The 20,595-nt window shown below is 46.2% G+C and overlaps 3 protein-coding genes across 3 annotated transcripts; 2 read left to right on the top strand and 1 right to left on the bottom strand.

The window, feature by feature from the left end:
• LOC136764023 (uncharacterized) lies at positions 1 to 2,865 on the bottom strand. The gene is made up of 2 exons (XM_066717854.1): positions 2,767 to 2,865; positions 1 to 2,421 (listed from the first exon to the last, which is right to left on the bottom strand). Exon 2 carries the CDS (start codon positions 2,395 to 2,397, stop codon positions 1 to 3), a length of 2,397 nt encoding a protein of 798 aa, XP_066573951.1. The 5' UTR covers positions 2,398 to 2,421; positions 2,767 to 2,865.
• Positions 2,866 to 5,682: 2,817 nt separating this feature from the next.
• LOC136764645 (solute carrier family 22 member 6) lies at positions 5,683 to 12,662 on the top strand. The gene is made up of 10 exons (XM_066718865.1): positions 5,683 to 6,612; positions 7,960 to 8,063; positions 8,259 to 8,413; positions 8,494 to 8,662; positions 9,018 to 9,141; positions 9,269 to 9,384; positions 9,588 to 9,802; positions 9,959 to 10,067; positions 10,249 to 10,452; positions 10,595 to 12,662. The coding sequence occupies exons 1-10, from the start codon at positions 6,220 to 6,222 to the stop codon at positions 10,671 to 10,673; spliced, it is 1,668 nt and encodes a 555-aa protein (XP_066574962.1). The 5' UTR covers positions 5,683 to 6,219; the 3' UTR covers positions 10,674 to 12,662.
• A 2,334-nt stretch (positions 12,663 to 14,996) lies between these two features.
• On the top strand, positions 14,997 to 16,091 carry LOC136764644 (cytochrome c oxidase subunit 8A, mitochondrial). The gene is made up of 2 exons (XM_066718864.1): positions 14,997 to 15,168; positions 15,722 to 16,091. The coding sequence occupies exons 1-2, from the start codon at positions 15,049 to 15,051 to the stop codon at positions 15,815 to 15,817; spliced, it is 216 nt and encodes a 71-aa protein (XP_066574961.1). The 5' UTR covers positions 14,997 to 15,048; the 3' UTR covers positions 15,818 to 16,091.
• Positions 16,092 to 20,595: the final 4,504 nt, after the last annotated feature.

Genomic DNA, 20,595 nt, shown 5'->3' with positions numbered 1-20,595 from the left:
TCACTGCCGCTTCCTCCTCTTCCTGGGTGGTGCGGTGTGTGGAGGTGGACGGACACGGACGCGCGGGGGCCTCTTGTCCCCGGTGTGGGTGAGCCGGTGGTTGATGAGGTGGCCGATGGTGCGGAAGCAGGCCTGGCACTGGGTGCAGCGGTGCGGCTTCTCGCCCGTGTGGATGAGCCGGTGGTTGTTCAGCTGACCCCTGGTCTTGAAGGCGGATTCACACTCCATGCACTTGAAGGGCCGCTCGGCTGAGTGCATGACTCGGTGCTGTCTAAGTGAGCCTTCGAATAGGAACTTCTTGCCACAGTCCCGGCAGAAGACATCCCAGGTGTCCGGGTGCTGCTGGAACTTGTGTTCTCGCAGGATGTTAAGGGTGCGGAAGCCCGAGGTGCACCGGTCACATTTGAAGGGCGTCACCAGCGAGTGGATCTGTGAGTGGATGAGAAGGTCGTGGGGCGACACGAACTTGCGGCCGCACTCTGGGCAGTTGTGAGTGTCCGAGCCGTGGATGTTCATGTGGTTCAACAGCGGACCCTCAGTCTTGAATGGCCGGGCGCAATTGCAGCACTTCCAGGGCTTTGGCGCTCTCTCGTCTCCACAGTGCATGTGCTCCCTCAGGGCTGGGGTCGAGCCGAAGTCCTGGTTGCAGCCCATGCAGATGGTGATGGGCTGGAAGTCCGGGGACGACTTGACTGAGGACTGCCGGGTAGAGAGAGGGGGGGCAAGGGGCTGATGATCAGGGAGGGTGTGGACTGGGGGTTGCTGGACAGGGGGTTGCTGGGAGGTGGTACTGACCAGTATGGTGGAGGACAGGGGGAGCACAAGGAGCACCTGGGGCCTGTGAGCAGGTGGGGCTTGGGAGGATGGGGCAGGGGTAGGCAAGGTTACAGTGGGTGTGGGCAGGGTGGGTGGATAGTGGGATGGCTTCAGGGGGCTGACCATACTGCTGAGGTGTTGGCCAGTCCGCTGGCTGCTGCTGCCCTGTCCAGAGCCCGTCTCCCAGGACGGCAGGGGCTCCTTGGTGTCCAGAGGCTCCAACTTGACTTGCTCTCTCTCAGTCTTTATCTGGGGACAGTGTCCTCCACACTCCTGTCTCTCTGGTTGCGAACAAGCGGCCCAGTCTGAGCGCTCCTGCTTCACACACATGGGCTCGGGTTTAAAGTCTTGCTCGGTTTTTATCTGGCAAGTCTGGAGTCCAGTCTGCTCACTGCTGCCCTGTCCAGAGGCCAGGAGAACAAGGGGCTCCTTGGTGTCCAGAGGCTCCAACTTGACTTGCTCTCTCTCAGTCTTTATCTGGGGACAGTCTCCTCCAGACTCCTGCAGAGAACAGACAGCCCAGTCTGAGCTCTCCTGCTTCACAGACTTGGGCTCAGCAGCAAAGTCTGGCTCCTCTGTTTTAATCTGGTCTGTTTGCTCAGTGCTGCCCTGTCCAGAGTCCATCTCCCAGTGTAGCAGGGGGTCCTTGCTGTCCACAGGCTCCAGTTCACACTCAGTCTTTATCTGGGGACAGTCTCCTCCACACTCCTGTCTCTCCTCCCAATCTGGGTTCTCCTGCTTCACACACACGTGCTCAGGGGCAAAGTCTGGCTGCTCGGTCTCTGTGTACAGCAGGGGCTCCTTGCTGACTGGGCCCTGCAGGGGGAGGCCAGTGTGGCTCTGGACCCTGTCCCCCCCGGGCCCCCGGTTCCCTGACTGCAGTGAGGAGGCAGCCCAACCCAGGCTCTCCCCTTGCCCACTGCCTAGCATCCCAGTGTCCCTGTGCCCAGAGTGCGGTCTGGCCTGCAGGCTGCTCCCCTGCAGAGAGACCACCTCCAGTCTGGGCAGCTGCCACTCCAGCTCTGCAGACTGGGACCCGAGCCCTTGCTCAGTCTCCGAGCTGCGGCTGGGATGAGCCCCCACCTGGCAGCCAGTGCAAGGAACCGCCATCAGCCCTGCAGGCTCAGCTGTGCCCCCCCCTAGCCCTGACAGCTCTGTTTGGGGACACAGGGAGCCGGCTGCCCACAGTGGGATGTCATCGGCCCCTTCTCCAGTGACGCAGCTCACCCCTCTCTCCTGCTCCCAATCATGGTGAGGACCCCCCCTCCAGAAGCTGAGAAGGTGCTGCAGGGACAGGAGGGAGTGCGACAGCTGGGTGCCATCCTGCTCCGGGTCCGTCCCCCCCTGGCCCAGGTCCATTCCCCCTGCAGTGTGCGATGCGGACAACTCTCTCTCCAGGACCAGGGGCTCCATGCCACCCCCAGCCATCTGTGTCCTGCAGTATGGCGGTGTGGCGCTGGCCGCCGGGTCTCCCTGGCGCGGGTGCGAGGCTGGCCTTGGCTCCTCGCTCCTCTTGGTGTTCAACGGATGGAGGGGTGCTCGCCCCCCCAAATGGCACCACTGAGTGATGGAGGTCTGCATCCTCCCCCTCACAGCAGCCAGGCCCTGCAGGGAACACAGCGCACAGTGCCTCCTCTCTCAGATCACATCAGTCAGGACTACACAAAATGTAAGTCATATACACTGTTTTGTAAAATGTACAGTACTTCACCCCCCCAAGCGCTGCGCTGCACTGCTGACCGCCCCCTGCTTTCCCAGCTGCTCATCCACCACCCGCGTTAGCCCATGCCAATACTATTATTATTAATACCCTTATTAATAACAGCAAAAGCACGATAACAAACAAAAAAGTCCCTGTAATAAAGCAGTGGTCGAGAGAGGATAGTATAATGATATGAAAGTGAATATTAAACTTAAACCCGACAATCCGGCGACGTTTCTCTCGCTCACCTGTGCGCGTCTCCCCGCTCCGCCTCAAGCGCTGCCGTGTCTCCGCCGCTCACAATACATGCACGTCCTCAAAACACAACTTTAATATATATATATATATATATATATATATATATATATATATATATATATATATATATATAATCCCCCGCTTTGGACAGACGATATATATATATATGCCACAAAGACAGAGGCGGTTTAACGGGATGCCTCCTATCGCCTCTCTGTTCGCCTCTGCGGGGTCTTGTGAATTTAAAGAGAGCCCGTCCTGCGCGGCTCCAGCGCGCTGCTGCTTCAGCCAATCAGGAGGCATGACGTCACTGTCGGAGTACCCAATCATGTGTCTTGCTGGTTTATGCTTCGTGTTTTTAAGTTGTGTGTGAGTTTGAGTTTTGCACCCAGATTTTGTTCTACAGGTGGGGTATCATCATCTTTACAGTCACAGCCGGTACTTATAAAATGGAAAAAACCTTTGACTCCTGCACCCGGAATAGGGAGAGTGCGTGACGTCACACCAGGTATTTCACTGATTTAAACCAGTGGCGCTCAATGGCGGATGACGGTGAAAGCGATGTTCCTGGGTCGGATGTTTCGTGGGAAAATGTTGATGTGGAGGACTATTGAACCCCACAGCCGCCGACATCAGATACAGCAGAGCAGGATGACATTTGCACTTTTTATGTAATTGTATGTGTTTAATATGCGGCAGGGCGCTGTTGTACTTTTGAGACAGACCCCTTAACTGAGAGAAATGAACACCTACACCTTCGATCAAATTAATAATAGTGCTTAATTATCATGCATGGCAAATATTGGTATAATAATAATAATTAATAATGTATATAATATATTTACAATATACTTGTATGCATTGCATTATTATTAATTATAATACTATTTAATGTGTTCATATGCAGACACTAATGCGTTAAAGTAGTTTAATACTGCATTAAATTGGCATAACGTGCAATTACTCTCCAGTCAGTACAGGGCTCTGTTCGGAGGCAGGGTGTTGGACTGATCATCACAATGACTTGTTTGTTGCACAGTCAGTCATTCAGTAACCGGGTTCATTTTAGCGAAAGAGTAGGGATAATTAACACGTTCATTCATTGAAATTGAAATCCCGTTCTGTCTCTAAATGTCCCGGGATTACGGGGTTAGAGACCTACAGAGCAGCACATGTGACCCCCAGCCCTGGACTGACACAATGGGCTGCTGTATTATGTATTATAGTATTACATTTTCTTGTACTTAAATTATGCGGTGAAAAACAAATGGGACTATTCTGTAATTTTTATAATACATCAGATTACCGTTTGGTGTGAAAAACATCCATCTGTGAATTATAGTTAATTTAATTAATTAATAACTATTGTAATATAATATGAGGAAATTAGCTGCCAGTAGTCTAAATTCAATCAAATCTGCAGGTGAAAAGCTTTTATGAACAGAACATGAATCAGGTGTTGCAGTTTAACGACATTTCAGTTTAAAAAATATGAATGTCGATTTATAAAGATTTATTTAACATCAGTCATACCCAATATAATTACAAAGTACAATAAATGTTACAAGAATACGAACCCCACATAATAAAATACAAATTTGTTACATATGTCATGTGTTCTCCTCCATAGCCTAATTAATCTACTGTTACTGTACAGCCTATTTCATATGATATACAACATTAACTATCAGCTGTAGGCTGATGCTAGATGTGTGCCAGTATGCGCGCCCGTTTTCGCCCTGGTCAACTCGTCCTTGATGACTACTGTTTGACTTGACTTTGAATTAGAATTTTCAAAATCATAAGCTCAGCCTCCTACTTAGCCAATTAGTGACCCGGGACCAATTTAGCTTAGTAGCGTGCTGGCCATTGCACACAGATCGTATATATACTATATATACTTGTTACCAATTCGACCGGCACACCTATCTAAAAAAATGGTCCAAGTGATCTGGCCAGATGGCGCAATGTGCGATAACAATTTTAATGTACTCGTTCTGCTACTCCATAGCCTAAATAAATGGTATTGAAAGCCTACACGCATGCGTAATGATCAACCATGTAATGGCTGATAATAACCTGCTCTGCCTGCTGACAGGCTCAGGAGTTACCTGTGACCTCAAATCAGACCGAATAATGCTGATAATCTCAATTTGATGGTTGATAACATATGATTCGTACAGGTACATATATCCACTCACATGACATTTCTCACAACTTTGGTAAAATCATTATATTACATAATTTTGCTTCAAATCAAAATTCAGTGTGTGTCTCGAAAATGTGGAATGGACAATCAATTCTACAGAAACAAAACAACGCACTTTCTCATGTAGACGGTTGTCCCTCAATTTAATGCGAGTAACCACTGTAACCTGGAGTTATAAAACACGTCTTGATTTCACTTTCAGGATGGGTCAAAGATCAGTCAATCATAATCCGAACACGGTTGTCAAATTCCCCTGTGCCCCCCTGCCCTCCGCCGGGCTCCAATCAGCCTCGGTAAGCACGCGTTGTGCAACCCGCAGAAATACACCCGCATCCGGCCGAGGGGCTCACACGCCAGCGGAGCTGCTCCTGTTGGGTCCGGCTCACTGTGCGGGATGAGAAGGCAGTTGTCCACTTTTTTCATATGCTTGACCTGTTTGTCTGTTTGGGGGGTATTTTAGCTGAGGATGAGTGTGAGTTTGTGAACAACGTTTATTTTCTTTTGTAACAAATAAACCTATTGGCTACATTTTTACGATAATTCTACAAAGACGCAGATGAACACGTTCGTCATTATTAGCATTAATAATAATAATAATAATAATAATATATAACATTACCATTATTATTATTAAGCAAGTACTGTGAACCGAGCAAATCTCGGCTTATGTTGTTCTTCTTTTTGAATGTATAGCCTAATATATCTATATATCTATATAGATATATAAATCCGTTGCCTGTGTATTGTAAAGAACGTTTGGGACAGTATATAGCTCTATATATAGTTTATTGCATTTTATTTAATTCAATATTCTCCCCATTCTTATATTTTTGGAGACGGAAACACTTTTAACGAGCGTTAACACCGATGTTTTAAATGTGCTTTTAGTTTGTTTTTAAGAAGTTTAAATCGTTGGCAAAGTTGCAAGTCTACGAGCTCGTCTTATCGCGAGATCAACCTGTCTGTGTAAAATGTCCATATCAGTGTTTCTCTAATGTAAACAGTCGTAGGTTATTTTGCAAGATAAAAAAGTCCAATGTAGGGCATACACTTTAAAATACCAGAAACTCGTAGCACAGCGCTTTTATTAGAATATATTAATACTTCATTTTATTACAAGGTGAAGAAAAGTCAGCCTACAATTAAATCGGTATCTACAAATACCTCATTAGACCCGACACTGTGTTGACCCAAGAACGCGGTGAATAGTCTGTAACGTATCCCGGGATTTACAATGGGCTTCGCCGAGGTTCTGGAGCAGGTGGGCAGCACCGGGCGCTTCCAGGTGATCCACGTCACGCTGCTGTCACTGCCAGTCCTGCTGATGGCCAGTCACAACCTGCTGCAGAACTTCGTGGCCGCCGTGCCCGGGCACCACTGCGCCCCCGCCAACCTCAGCGCCGGCGACCCGCCCGCGTCCCCCGCCCGGCTGCTCTCGGCGCCGCTGGACGCGCAGGGCCGGTTGCTGCGGTGCCGGCGCTACACTCGCCCGCAGTGGCTGCTGCTCCCCGGCAACGACAGCGCCGCCGCCCCGGAGCTCCAGAACCTGAGCTCGTCCGAGCTGGAGAGCTGCGAGGACGGCTGGGTGTACGAGCGCACCGAGATGAGCAGCAACATCATCACTGAGGTACCGCGCCTCTGTCCCCTGTGCTCTTCTGCTGTTCTTCTTCCTCTGTCTATTCATCATAACACAGATGCTCCCGATTTACGCCAAGTCGACCTTATTCAAAATAAGACCTGAATAACATTTTCAAGTTGTGGAAAATATGGCATAGTGTACAGAAACGCAAATCTTCTTCAAGGGAGGTTGATCATGAGCGAGGTGGACCGCATTTTCCGAGAATCAGACCGCATTTTAGGTTACGAAATATTCATTTATCGACCTCCCACCCTTCTATTTTCCCTCTTTCGGGGGTCCAAGTTTTAATTAGGGGGGTTCAACCCCCCCCCAGTAATTCGAACCCTGCACACACATACACATTCTGTACAATATTACAATAATACACTGTATGTATATTGTAAAGTACAGAATATATATACACTACCGGTTAAAGAACACCCCCATTTTTCCAGGGAATAACCTGAAATGGTACAAAGGTAAGTGGTAAACTGCCAGAGGTTAAAAAAAAAGTTTAGGTTACCAAAAACAGAAACAATAATGTACATTTCAGAGTTATATACTGTTACTACACCCTCTTAGGCATTATTTGTCAGTGTTACACGCAGCTCCTGTGCACAGAAGTGACACTGTATTCCTACAATGCGCACATCGTTTGAAAGCTTATTCTCTTGGCGACCAGCGCGTTTCATTCTCAAACACATCCGAGTTACAGTTTCAGTGTCGCCCGCCGTCATTCAGAGCCCGGGGGGTAAACGCCTGCTGCGGTGGTGGGGTCTCATTCAGACGGTCACAGATCACTCAGATGTTCAGAACAACCTAACAATTAATCCAATTGATGTTCAAACACAGATAAGTTTAGATCCAAGTATGTAAAATCGTTGTGTATTAGTACACTGTAAACAGAGTTTTCTACGGGTGTGTGTTGCTTCTACCAAAACGTGGATGGCCTTGTTTTGATCAATAGACTGTCTGGTTCCGGAATATGTTATAATTGTCAATATTATCTGAGATATTGTATTCCTACTCAGGCCAAGTATCCCCCTACACCCCCCATTTCAGAAAGCAGGAGTAAATGCCAGGGGTATAAACAACTTAAAAAATATATGTTCTCAAACAATACGATTCCATGATTTATTTTTTATCCGCGATTGTTTATTTATTCTATTCTTTTAAATTTCAGAGTACACTGAGAAATTAAACTGCATACATTTCAATAAAAACTGGAAATATTTAGGTGTTCTAAAACTTTTGACCAGTAGTGTATATTGCTTAATAAAGCAAGTCTGTAGTATTGTTGTCTCCCCCATTGTTTCAATTCCCCAATATCTCTCTCTCTCTCTCTCTCTCTCTCAGTGGGACCTGGTGTGTGACCTGCAGTCTCTGAAGCAGATGAGTCAGACTGTCTACATGGGGGGGGTGCTGGTTGGTGCCATTATCATTGGGGCACTGGCTGACAGGTAAGCCCCACCCACCCACCCATCCATCCCGCTAGCCCCTCCCATTCATGCTTTCTGTCTTTAACAATAGCTCTACCCACCCCAATCACCCACACTAACTCCCCCATTTCTCTCCTCTTTCCCTCTCCCTTTTGACCTATGCCTCCACCCTCCCTCTCTCCTCTCTCCCCTCTTCCCCTCTCCCCCTTTCTGCAGGTTTGGTCGGCGGTTCCTGCTCCAGTGCTCTTACCTGCTGATGGCAGTGGGTGGGACCTGCACGGCCTATTCGCCGTCTTTCCCGGCCTTCTGCTTCTTTCGCTTCCTGTGCGGCATTGCGCTGTCTGGCATCATCCTGAACACCTACTCGCTCAGTGAGTGTGTGTGTGTGTGTGTGTGTGTGTGTGCTTTCGCGTCTTTGTGGTTTTAAACTGTGGTGTTCTTGTCCCCCCAGTCGTGGAGTGGATCCCCTTGCGAGTCCGCACAGGCGTGGCCACAGGGGTTGGCTACTGCTACACCACTGGCCAGGTGGTCCTGGCAGGGGTGGCCTACTGCATCAGAGACTGGCGCTGGCTCACCCTGGCCGTCTCCCTGCCCTACTATGTTGCCTTCGTGTACTCCTGGTGAGAAAGTGGGAGAGGTAGAGGGAGGGCAAAGGGCAAGGGGCTAGAGGAGGGAGGGAGGAAGGGAAGGAGAGGTGATTGCCTGTTGAATTGTGACAGAGGAGAGTGGGAGTGCTTAGTGAATGGGGCAGGGGATTGGCTAGGGGACAGAGGGGGAAGAGGTGATACAGGGAGACGTGATACAGGGAGAAGGAGGAAGGGTTAGGGAAGGGAGGGAGCAGGTGGGAGGGGGAGGATGCAGGGGAGAGAGGTCAGTGTGTGTGTGTGTGTGTGTGCGCTGTTAACCCTGTGTGTGTGTGTGTGTGTGTGTGTGTGTGTGTGTGTGTGTGTGTGTGTGTGTGTGTGATGCTGGCAGGTGGTTGGTGGAATCCTCGCGCTGGCTGCTACTGAATGGGAAGGAGGACTTGGCCGTCAAGAACCTGCACTGGGTGGCTCGCATCAATGGCCGCAAGGAGGAGGGGAAGAAAATCACCCCTGAGGTCTGACACACTGACTGACTGACAATGTCACACACTGATTGATTGACACTCTCACTGTCAAAAACTGATACACTGACTTGTACACTGACTGATACAGTGACTGACTGTGTTGTGCTGTGCTGTGTAGACACTGTGCTCTGCAATGCACAAGGAGCTGTCATCCTCCCGGGGGTCCCACTCAGCCCTGGACCTGCTGCGGACCCCGGGCATGCGCCGCATTACCATCTGCCTCATCTTTGTCTGGTCAGTAACCCCCCCTTTCATGTCTGTGTCCTCCCTCTCTGTCTGTTTACAGGTCTTATTATTGCTAACCATGTCTCGTGTGTGTGTGTGGGTGTTTCTGTCGCTGTGTCTGCGTGTGTGCCTCTGTATGTTTGTGTTTGTCTCTGTCTGTGTGTTCAACTGTGTGTTTGTGTCTCTCTGTTTCTGTGTGTGTGTGTTTACAGGTTCTCCACCAGTTTTGGATACTACGGTCTGTCGATGGACCTGCAGAAGTTTGGTGTCAGTATTTACCTGATCCAGGTCATCTTCGGCTGTGTGGACATCCCCGCCAAGTTCATCACCATGGTGACCATGGGCAAGTTCGGGAGGCGGCCCTCGCAGTCCAGCACCCTGCTGCTGGCTGGCTGCACTGTTCTCGCCAACATCCTGGTCCCAGCCGGTCAGTGTGCATCTGTGTGTGTCATTAACCCAGTGTGTCTGTGTGTGTAATTAAGCCTGTGTGTGTGTTTGCATGTGTATAATGTAGGATTACAGTGTCAGTGCGTATAGTACAGTGACAGTGTGTACTCTGTGTGTTCTGTGTGTGTGTGTTCAGAGCTGCAGACCGTGCGCACCAGTCTCGCTGTCTTGGGGAAGGGCTGCCTGGCTGCCGCCTTCCAGTGTTGCTACCTGTTTTCTGGAGAGCTGTACCCCACTGTCATCCGGTAACACTCCTCCACCATCCCTCTCACTCTCTCTCCCTCTCTCTCTTTGCTGTATGCTGGAGAGCTGTACCCCACTGTCATCTTGAAACACTCCTCCGCCATCTCTCGCTGTCCCCCCCTCTCGCTGCCTCTCCCCTTCCCTCTCCCTCTCACTCTCACCCTGTCTCTCTCTCCCCCCCAGTCAGAATGGTATGGGCTGGGTGACTATGATGGCACGTCTAGGTGCCATGGTCGCTCCCATGGTGCTGTTGCTAGGGGATCTGCTGCCCTCGTTGCCGGGGCTGATCTACGGAGGGGCGCCCATCGTGGCCGGAATCTTCGCCTTCTTCCTGCCGGAGACAAGGGGGCTGCAGTTGCCCGACACCATCCAGGACGTGGAGGAAAGGTGGGCCAGGGGCAGGGTCGTAGTGGCAAACGTGTGTGTTTATAATGCCATCTGTCTGTGTATTATTATTTTTATTATTATTATTATTATTATAATATTTCAAGTCCTGTCCAGTTTTGTAATGTTGCCCTGCCCATTTTAGACTCAGTGATGACCTGCCCAAGAAGGAGGGGATTGTACTGAAGGAAGTCAACCAATCACTGATGAAGGAAACCATCTGAGGCCACACCGTTATCACCAAATTACCCTCCCCCTTCCCTTCAGAGCACACAGGCCACACCCCTTTGTAGTTAAAGGGGAATTCCACCAAAAATCCATACTTTCTCAGGTTATTCTATATGTAGAAACATATTCTGTGGATTGAGCTTTTCATGTCAAGCTCATTCTATGTACAAGAATTCAGACTGTGCACGTGCAGGGATTCTCCTTTGAAGAACATGCATGTGTAGTTCACACTACGCTGTAGCCTACACAATCTCTGATTTCTGGTACATAGAATGAGCTAGAAATTAAAAACTCACTCCACAGAAAATGTTTCTACTTACAGAATAACCTGAGAAATTATGGATTACACCTCTAAGTGTAGAAGTGTCAGTGTCTGTGACACTGTGCATCAGCTCTCTTCATGTCAGTGTTTCAGTACATTCATGTGTTTATACACTCACCTAAAGGATTATTAGGAACACCTGTTCAATTTCTCATTAATGCAATTATCTAACCAACCAATCACATGGCAGTTGCTTCAATGCATTTAGGGGTGTGGTCCTGGTCAAGACAATCTCCTGAACCCAAACTGAATGTCTGAATGGGAAAGAAAGGTGATTTAAGCAATTTTGAGCGTGGCATGGTTGTTGGTGCCAGACGGGCCGGTCTGAGTATTTCACAATCTGCTCAGTTACTGGGATTTTCACGCACAACCATTTCTAGGGTTTACAAAGAATGGTGTGAAAAGGGAAAAACATCCAGTATGCGGCAGTCCTGTGGGCGAAAATGCCTTGTTGATGCTAGAGGTCAGAGGAGAATGGGCCAACTGATTCAAGCTGATAGAAGAGCAACTTTGACTGAAATAACCACTCGTTACAACCGAGGTATGCAGCAAAGCATTTGTGAAGCCACAACACGTACAACCTTGAGGCGGATGGGCTACAACAGCAGAAGACCCCACCGGGTACCACTCATCTCCACTACAAATAGGAAAAAGAGGCTACAATTTGCACAAGCTCACCAAAATTGGACAGTTGAAGACTGGAAAAATGTTGCCTGGTCTGATGAGTCTCGATTTCTGTTGAGACATTCAGATGGTAGAGTCAGAATTTAGCGTAAACAGAATGAGAACATGGATCCATCATGCCTTGTTACCACTGTGCAGGCTGGTGGTGGTGGTGTAATGGTGTGGGGGATGTTTTCTTGGCACACTTTAGGCCCCTTTGTGCCAATTGGGCATCGTTTAAATGCCACGGCCTACCTGAGCATTGTTTCTGACCATGTCCATCCCTTTATGACCACCATGTACCCATCCTCTGATGGCTACTTCCAGCAGGATAATGCACCATGTCACAAAGGTCGAATAATTTCAAATTGGTTTCTTGAACATGACAATGAGTTCACTGTACTAAACTGGCCCCCACAGTCACCAGATCTCAACCCAATAGAGCATCTTTGGGATGTGGTGGAACGGGAGCTTCATGCCCTGGATGTGCATCCCACAAATCTCCATCAACTGCAAGATGCTATCCTATCAATATGGGCCAACATTTCTAAAGAATGCTTTCAGCACCTTGTTGAATCAATGCCACGTAGAATTAAGGCAGTTCTGAAGGCGAAAGGGGGTCAAACACAGTATTAGTATGGTGTTCCTAATAATCCTTTAGGTGAGTGTATATTAATATATTAGTGTTTCAGTCTTGGCGTCTCCATCGGTGTGTAAACCTCTGATATTAAACCTCTGTAAACCTAAAGATATTATGATCAAAGAACTACGAAGAACTACAGAAACACTGTCAGCCCCCCCGTTAACAAAGCGGAGAAAACATCGTCAGCACCCCCCCACTATTGCCGTCTTCAGCAAGTCCGACGAAACACCATTGTCAAGCCCCCCTATAAGTTTCAGCCAAGAAACGCCCCTGGTGCCTATAGAAAGTCTATATCCCCTTTCAAAATGTTCACATTTTCTTGCCTTAAAGAATGGAATTAAAATGCAGTAAAATATATTTATACAGTATATATTGTTTCATTTATCTATACCTTCTACCCCACAACTTCCAAGTGAAAAAAAAAATCTCTAGGATTTTTTAGAAAATAAATTCAAAAGACTGAAATAGCTTGGTTGGATAAGTGTCCACCCTGCCTGACATAGTAATCCTAAATTAGCAATCGCCTTCAAAATCATACACCAGGCTCAGTGGCCTCCAGTGTTAGTCTTCAGCCATGTGGCAAGAAGTCTTGTGGTCTGACAAAACTAATCACAGCACATCACTGAAAGAGGACCATTCCTACTGTGTAGCATGGTGGTGGCAGCATCATGTCATGGGGTTGTTTCTCATCAGCAGGGACTGGGACTGGAAAATGTACAGAAACATCCTGGAAGAAAACCTGCTGCCCTCTGAAAGAAAGCTGAAATTGGGACAGAAGTTCACCTTTCAGCATGACAATGACCCAAAGCACACAGCCAGAACTACACTGGAGTGTCTAAGGAACAAAAAGGTCAATGTCTTTGACTGGCCCAGTCAGAGCTCTGACCTAAATCCAATCGAACATTTGTGGCATGACTTGAAGATTGCTGCCCATTAATGCTCCACAAAGAACTCGACAGAGCTTAGACAGTTTTTTAAAGAATGGTCAAATATTGCCAAATCTAGGAGTGCAACATTGGAGACGCATCCCAAACAACTCACAGCTGTAATTGCTGCCAAATGTGCTTCCACCAAGTATTAACTCAGGGTGGTGGAGATATTTTTTCACAATAAGAACTTGCTTCCCCCCAACAGTGTGGAGTTTGGTGTGTAGAAAAGTCACTGACTCAGTGACTAAAGTTCAACTGGGTGTTGACTTTCAATAGATTATGTTTATAGAAAGTTGACTTTATATATGTTTATGATTATATACAAACCACACCCTATATGAAATCTTTGACTGACTTGCTTCTTTGTTACTATATTGTGAAGATCCACAGTATAAGAATAGATTCAGACTGTACGTGTGTGTGTGAGTGTGTGTATATTTTGTTGACTGTAAATCATTTTAAATTTGGCTATAATCCATCTGTAATGATGGATATGTAGACATTGGCAGTATTTGGCCATGGATGAAGACATCTAGTAAATTACAATAACAATAATGGGGAGCAGTTTGGAGTAGCGATCAAAGGAATGATAGATGTGTATTAAAACTGTTTAAACAGTTTAAATTGGACCTTGTGATGTTTACTGTGAGTTAAAGAAAGACCAGTGAGATTGTATTGTGAATAAGAAGGAAACTCTCTGAACTCCATGGCTGTGCCTCCAAGGCAGTACAAGGGTGCTCACGCTGTCAAGGTGGGACAGAAAACTGCGGCACTGTAGTTATGGATCAGAAAAAAAGAATAGTGGGCCATCCTGACAAAACTTGGCAGTGGAAGCTCCTGAAACATGATACCAGCTGTGTTTCATCCTGTGAGTCATGAATAGAGAATATAACACAACGTATCACACACTGTAGTGAAACAAGGGGGGGACCACTAGCTGTGGTGGGTTTTATATAATTTCAGGAGTTCGGACAACTCCAATAGACCTGTGCAGTAGAAGGTCAATAGAGTGTATTTTGGCCCAGACTTGCTTGATTCAGGGAGCGATGACCTGGCCACTGAGGACAAGAACTTCACAAATGGACCAACGAAAGGAAGGATCAATACGGCATATTCCTCTCTCCTGACAATGTGGACTTCACTCACTGACAAACACCAGCCTGGCCATTCACCCCTGCTGATAGCGGGGGCCATATGTTCAGAGGGGATGACTGCGTCCTTGTGGAGGACACACACGCGGCCCCCGGAAAAGTGCTGACTCTGGGGGGAGGATTGAGGGGAGGACAGTCGTGGGGGGGAAACTATTGGCGGAAAAATACACTAACATCAGATAGACTCCAGAGTGCCTGTCACTGAAGGCAGGTGTATTGGGTGTAGCTGATCTCTCGGGGGTCAGCATGTGTGTCTCCAGGCCCCAGAGGGCTCTCTGAGGAATAAACCCTCTCAACCAGAGTCCAGCAACATGATGATTGTTTGAAGTTTTTTGCTACTTCACTATAAGATACATTACACATATTATAGCATTGTATTATATATTATAACACTGTCCAATTATAAACCAGCAAATTTCCCCCATAGATGCCATCTAGTTATTATTATTATTATTATTAAGTTCACCAATTCACATAACCCATTTGCAAGCGTGGTCCATTTCCCCAAGGACTACAAACGCTGCTGTGTGGACTACAGCTCCCAGATTCGCCAGCCCCGAAAGTGAAACAACGCATACAATGACGTCATTATCCTGCGACTCGTCCTTTATCTCCCTGCATCCGGCGACTTCCCGGCAGATTGACACTGAGAGCTCACCCACAATGTCTGCGCTTGTCCGAGGAATCCTGGCCGCCCGGTCCGCTCCGGCCCTGCGAGGCCACGCCGTCGTCCAGCGCGCTAGCCTGTATACCAAGCCGCCCAAGGAGAATATCGGTGCCGTTGTAAGTCTAAGGGTGTCGACACGGGGCGCCTAACCCGGGGGCGAGATACTGAAGCTCGGTCGGGGAGCACACTCGAGGCCGGGGATATGCTAGGGCCTATTTCTTAAGCGGAGGTCACCAACAGTGTGTTTAGTGACCGGCAACGGAGCTTGAACCACAGTAAAGGGGAAAGCAGGGTGTAAGGGAGCGCGGAAAGCGGTAATGTGGTTAAATGAGTTAGTGGCGCTGTTGCGGTTACCGTGACTTAGTTCCGCAGCTACAGCAAGGTCAACGCAAGCGGACTGCAGACACTACCGACGGGAAGGGAATTACGATCAAAATACGAAAAGCAGAGATTATTGTTGTTGTTGCATCAGTTAGCAGGCGACGTTATTAAAGATTAATCAGAAGCCCACTTACTGTTATGCACTGACTGTTGCATAAGCACCGGTAATAACGTCACTGGCTCAGACTTCTGCTCTGCCCGGGGGTGGGTGTGTAGGTTTTTTATCCCATGCCTGTATCCTCAGTCACCTTCTGACCCCCTTCAACCTCTTGCTCCCCTCTCTCCCAGGAAACTGCCATCGGATTGGGACTCATGTCTATTGCGATCCTGGGCCCGTCTGGCTGGGTTCTGGCCAACCTGGAGAATTACAAGAGGCGTGACTGAGGTGGACTGGACTGTACCGGACCAGGACTGAGGACCTGCCCCTCGACCTCCAATACCTACCCACCCTTACCTGGGACCAGCCCTCTTCCTCCATCTACCTCTCCTCCAGACCGATGTTTACTCCTCTCCAGTCTCCGGACGCCTCTCCTGCAGGACCACAAAATCGGACGCACACGCTTCGCTTCCTCTGGAGGGGGGGGTGAATTTTTCTTCGCTTGCGATGTTTTCTTTTGCTCCTGATGAGCCTGTTACAATAAAGCCTATTTAAAAAGTGCACGGGATCTCGCCGTCTCTGGGTGAGGGTGTGTTGGGGAGTGTGGGAGAGAGAGAGAGAGAGAGAGTGAGAGTTTATATATATATATATATATATATACATACACACACACACACTATATATAATATAGATAAAGAGAATATACAGGGAGGAGTTCGCATGAGAAATTGTAAGTGTGTTGAGGGAACGAGAGACCCTGTGTATGAGGGACTGTGAGCTGTCAGGTACTTCAGTGCTATATTAACTGACATTTACTTAATTTGACTGTTTAAAATAAATAAAGGTGGAGCATTCAAGTGGCAGATATAATTTAATATTTTGTGTTAAAAAAATATGAAAAAGCTCAGCATAGCCAAGCTATTGCTTCTGAATCTGAACTGAGTTTTTGGGACTGAGTGGGACAGTGGACAGGAGCAGGGCTGAGAGCCAGCGAGGTGATGGGCTGCCCAAGAACCCCCCCACCTCTATAGATCCGCAGCCCAGCCGTGGCTCTCAACCCTCACCCGTGTCAGCGCTGGGAAAGGGGGCTAAATGTGTCCTGCTGAAGTGAGGAGGTCAATTTACTAATTAAGAGCTCAGCTGGATTGAGCACTGCAGACCCTGCTCTACTGGACTGTGGCTGTAGGACCCGGGCTGGAGCCCTGCTGTCCTGTGTCTTCAGCACTACCAGTATCAGTCATCACGGATTCTCTCACACTGCTTGTGGGTTTGCTGCCCCAATGGGCTGTCACCACATGAGGGCGCTCATATGACCCTGCAATGGGCTTGACCAGTGGTTCTCTGCCCTGCTGTTTTTTGTTTTAGTGGAGCACTCTATTTCATTGCTGGTAGGGTAATTAATTGACCCCTAATTTAACCAATGATTTGCCTAATCTGAGGTTTTATATGATTTTAAACAGTTGTAGAGTTCATGTTAAGTATGAAACTAGCAGGGGTGGAAGGTAATGAATTACAACGACTGTCGTTGCTGTAATTGAGTAGCTTTTTCGTGTACTTTTTTGAGTATTTTTACAATTTGGTACATTTTACTTAAGTGTTTTAAGTTAAGTATTGTACTTTGCTACTTTTAAAAATGAATTCGTTACAGAGTACAAATTTTGTAGGCTGTCATGGAAACAAAATGTGGATGACAGACAAAAAGACCAATAAATTAAGGAGAAATATATTCAAATGTCCCGCATTCCGCCCACAACACCCAATCAGTGTGTGTGAGATGTTACGGTTGGTCAGTCAGTTAAAGATTTGAAGTCAGTCCTCCAGTCCTGCAGCAGTGAGGGAAGTTAACTGGCTATCTAGCCTCGAGTATTAGTCAGTAGGGCTGAACATTTTTTAATCGAAATCGAAGATCGATTGAACCGAGCGTTTCATTTCGACCATCGGATTTAAAGACGGGGTCGCGATTATTTATTTATTTATTTGGCTTCACCAAACCAATATTAATTCAAGTATCAGTAAAGTAAAAGCAAAACGACAGCAGACAGTAAATATCTCTGCGGGTGTGCATTTCTCCCTCATACCCTTCTTCCATGTCACTAAATATTTGAATTAAATACCTATACGGCGTTTCAGCTGTGAACTCAAATGTAATAAGCTATAAACACTTTCTTAGTTCATGCGGTAGGATACCGAATACAATACAGCCGACAATCTGGGCTTTGTAATGAAAATTAGTCATTGTGAAATAGTTATAATCGTAATTTTCTATAAGTCAAAGATGTTGTACATTTCCAAGCGCTTTCACGTTGCATAATACTACAGACTATGTAATATTTCAGTTTCATGCTAATTTTAGTTATTTGTTTTATAATTGTATATGTCTTCTAAGATATGTGCATACCGATTTATATAATGTATTGTGTAAAGTTTGTTTAATTATTATTTTTCTTGTGTATGTATATGTGCACGTTCTGACACACAATTGAATGATCGCTCAGCGAGTTTATAACGCTCCTTTGAACTCCAGAAAAACCGTTCTGAAAACAGCACACATAGGTTTGACTGCCTAGATCTCCAAATCCCAGATGGATTTAAGAATCCTGAACACACTTTCTTTAAAATAACCTCATATAAAAAAAATAAAAGTGGAATGACAGCTGATTTCCATGGAATGACAGGGCTGGAATACTGAAAACACACTGAAAACATAATAGGATTGTTCACACACACACACACACACACACATTGATTTACAAGCAGGTCTCACAAATGATAGTATGGTTCGTTGAAAGGCAAGCTCCATGATACTGCATTGACAACAAAGAACCATCAATACTAAACTAAACTAATCTACTGCAGAAAAATGCACAATACTTTATATTTGATTTCATAAATCCTATTGCTTTAATATTAAAATGGAATAAAATAGAAATTACGTATTGAATGTCAATTACTGTGAAGAAGTGGATTAACAATATAACCTGAAGTATGCAATGCAAATAAAATGTTAATCAGTTAATTAACATAATGCTGATGTCTTTATTGCTGTTAATTGCTTATTAACATTCTCTATTAATAATATTTCTATGCAGACACTTTATTAATGGTGATTTGCAATTGTTTCAAGATATCACATTTTACATACAGTTGCCCATTTACAGTTTATTTTTTCAGATAAGGCTGAACTTGCAGTGTACATAAATCTAGATTACAGAATATATGTGTGTGAGTGCGTGTGCGTGTTCTCGATATTCCAGGCCTGTCATTCCATAGAAAAGCAGCTGTCATTCCATGTCATTCCATTGTTATGATTTATATGAGGTTATTTTAAAGAAAGTGTATTCAGGATTTTAGGATTCCTGTGTGGGATTTGGAGATATAGACCACCCTTCTGTTTTCCCCATTGTAGTCTATATGGGCTTTCCATTTTGTCATTCATTTTAGTCTGTCCCAAATATGGCCTCCTGTCCTGACCAGTGATGTTCCCCACAATAAACTAACAAAGTTATATCAACATTTCTTTGTGTTCTAGGTAAGTTGGTATTGTGATTTTATTTGTATTTATTTCAATATCAGCTACAGCCATTTAGAAATAATAATAATAATAACACAACGTTTTAAATCAATAGAACTGGTTCTTTATTGTTACACATCTCTGATTGGACATCATGTGACAAGGCTTTGTTAAAAGTAACTATGTAACTTGTACTCCAAGTACTTTTTAAATGAGCCATTTTACTTTTACTTGAGTAGTTTATATACCAGTACGTTTACTTCTACTTGAGTAAAATTTCAACAAAGTAACAGCACTTCTACTTGAGTAGGATTTTTCATTACTCTTTCCACCTCTGGAAACTATGGAACTTGAACTTTCCAACTTTTCCAAGCTACACAATTTAAAAAGTAAAATTAAGCAATTATGTTCAATTAAGTAATTGAGAGCTATGTTGGAATGAAAACCACCAGGGCAGGGGGTCCCGAGGACCAGGATTGAGAACCAGATGGATGGATGGATATGGATATACACTCACCTAAAGGATTATTAGGAACACCTGTTCAATTTCTCATTAATGCAATTATCTAACCAACCAATCACATGGCAGTTGCTTCAATGCATTTAGGGGTGTGGTCCTGGTCAAGACAATCTCCTGAACTCCAAACTGAATGTCTGAATGGGAAAGAAAGGTGATTTAAGCAATTTTGAGCGTGGCATGGTTGTTGGTGCCAGACGGGCCGGTCTGAGTATTTCACAATCTGCTCAGTTACTGGGATTTTCATGCACAACCATTTCTAGGGTTTACAAAGAATGGTGTGAAAAGGGAAAAACATCCAGTATGCGCCAGTCCTGTGGGTGAAAATGCCTTGTTGATGCTAGAGGTCAGAGGAGAATGGGCCGACTGATTCAAGCTGATAGAAGAGCAACTTTGACTGAAATAACCACTCGTTACAACCGAGGTATGCAGCAAAGCATTTGTGAAGCCACAACACGTACAACCTTGAGGCGGATGGGCTACAACAGGAGAAGACCCCACCGGGTACCACTCATCTCCACTACAAATAGGAAAAAGAGGCTACAATTTGCACAAGCTCACCAAAATTGGACAGTTGAAGACTGGAAAAATGTTGCCTGGTCTGATGAGTCTCGATTTCTCTTGAGACATTCAGATGGTAGAGTCAGAATTTGGCGTAAACAGAATGAGAACATGGATCCATCATGCCTTGTTACCACTGTGCAGGCTGGTGGTGGTGGTGTAATGGTGTGGGGGATGTTTTCTTGGCACACTTTAGGCCCCTTAGTGCCAATTGGGCATCGTTTAAATGCCACGGCCTACCTGAGCATTCTTTCTGACCATGTCCATCCCTTTATGACCACCATGTACCCATCCTCTGATGGCTACTTCCAGCAGGATAATGCACCATGTCACAAAGGTCGAATCATTTCAAATTGGTTTCTTGAACATGACAATGAGTTCACTGTACTAAACTGGCCCCCACAGTCACCAGATCTCAACCCAATAGAGCATCTTTGGGATGTGGTGGAACGGGAGCTTCGTGCCCTGGATGTGCA

This window comes from Amia ocellicauda, chromosome 12 (assembly GCF_036373705.1).
Source record: "Amia ocellicauda isolate fAmiCal2 chromosome 12, fAmiCal2.hap1, whole genome shotgun sequence".
Taxonomy (NCBI): Eukaryota; Metazoa; Chordata; class Actinopteri; order Amiiformes; family Amiidae; genus Amia; species Amia ocellicauda.
This window is presented reverse-complemented; position numbering and strand designations above follow the sequence as displayed.

Excerpts from the sequence above, each read along its gene's own strand:
- LOC136764644 (XM_066718864.1), top strand. The coding sequence starts at position 15,049 with ATGTCTGCGCTTGTCCGAGGAATCCTGGCCGCCCGGTCCGCTCCGGCC. Across the intron at positions 15,169-15,721 it reads AGGAGAATATCGGTGCCGTT|GAAACTGCCATCGGATTGGG; the intron begins GTAAGTCTAAGG and ends CCTCTCTCCCAG.
- LOC136764023 (XM_066717854.1), bottom strand. The coding sequence starts at position 2,397 with ATGCAGACCTCCATCACTCAGTGGTGCCATTTGGGGGGGCGAGCACCC.
- LOC136764645 (XM_066718865.1), top strand. The coding sequence starts at position 6,220 with ATGGGCTTCGCCGAGGTTCTGGAGCAGGTGGGCAGCACCGGGCGCTTC. Across the intron at positions 9,142-9,268 it reads GGAAGAAAATCACCCCTGAG|ACACTGTGCTCTGCAATGCA; the intron begins GTCTGACACACT and ends TGTGCTGTGTAG. Across the intron at positions 10,068-10,248 it reads CTGTACCCCACTGTCATCCG|TCAGAATGGTATGGGCTGGG; the intron begins GTAACACTCCTC and ends TCTCCCCCCCAG.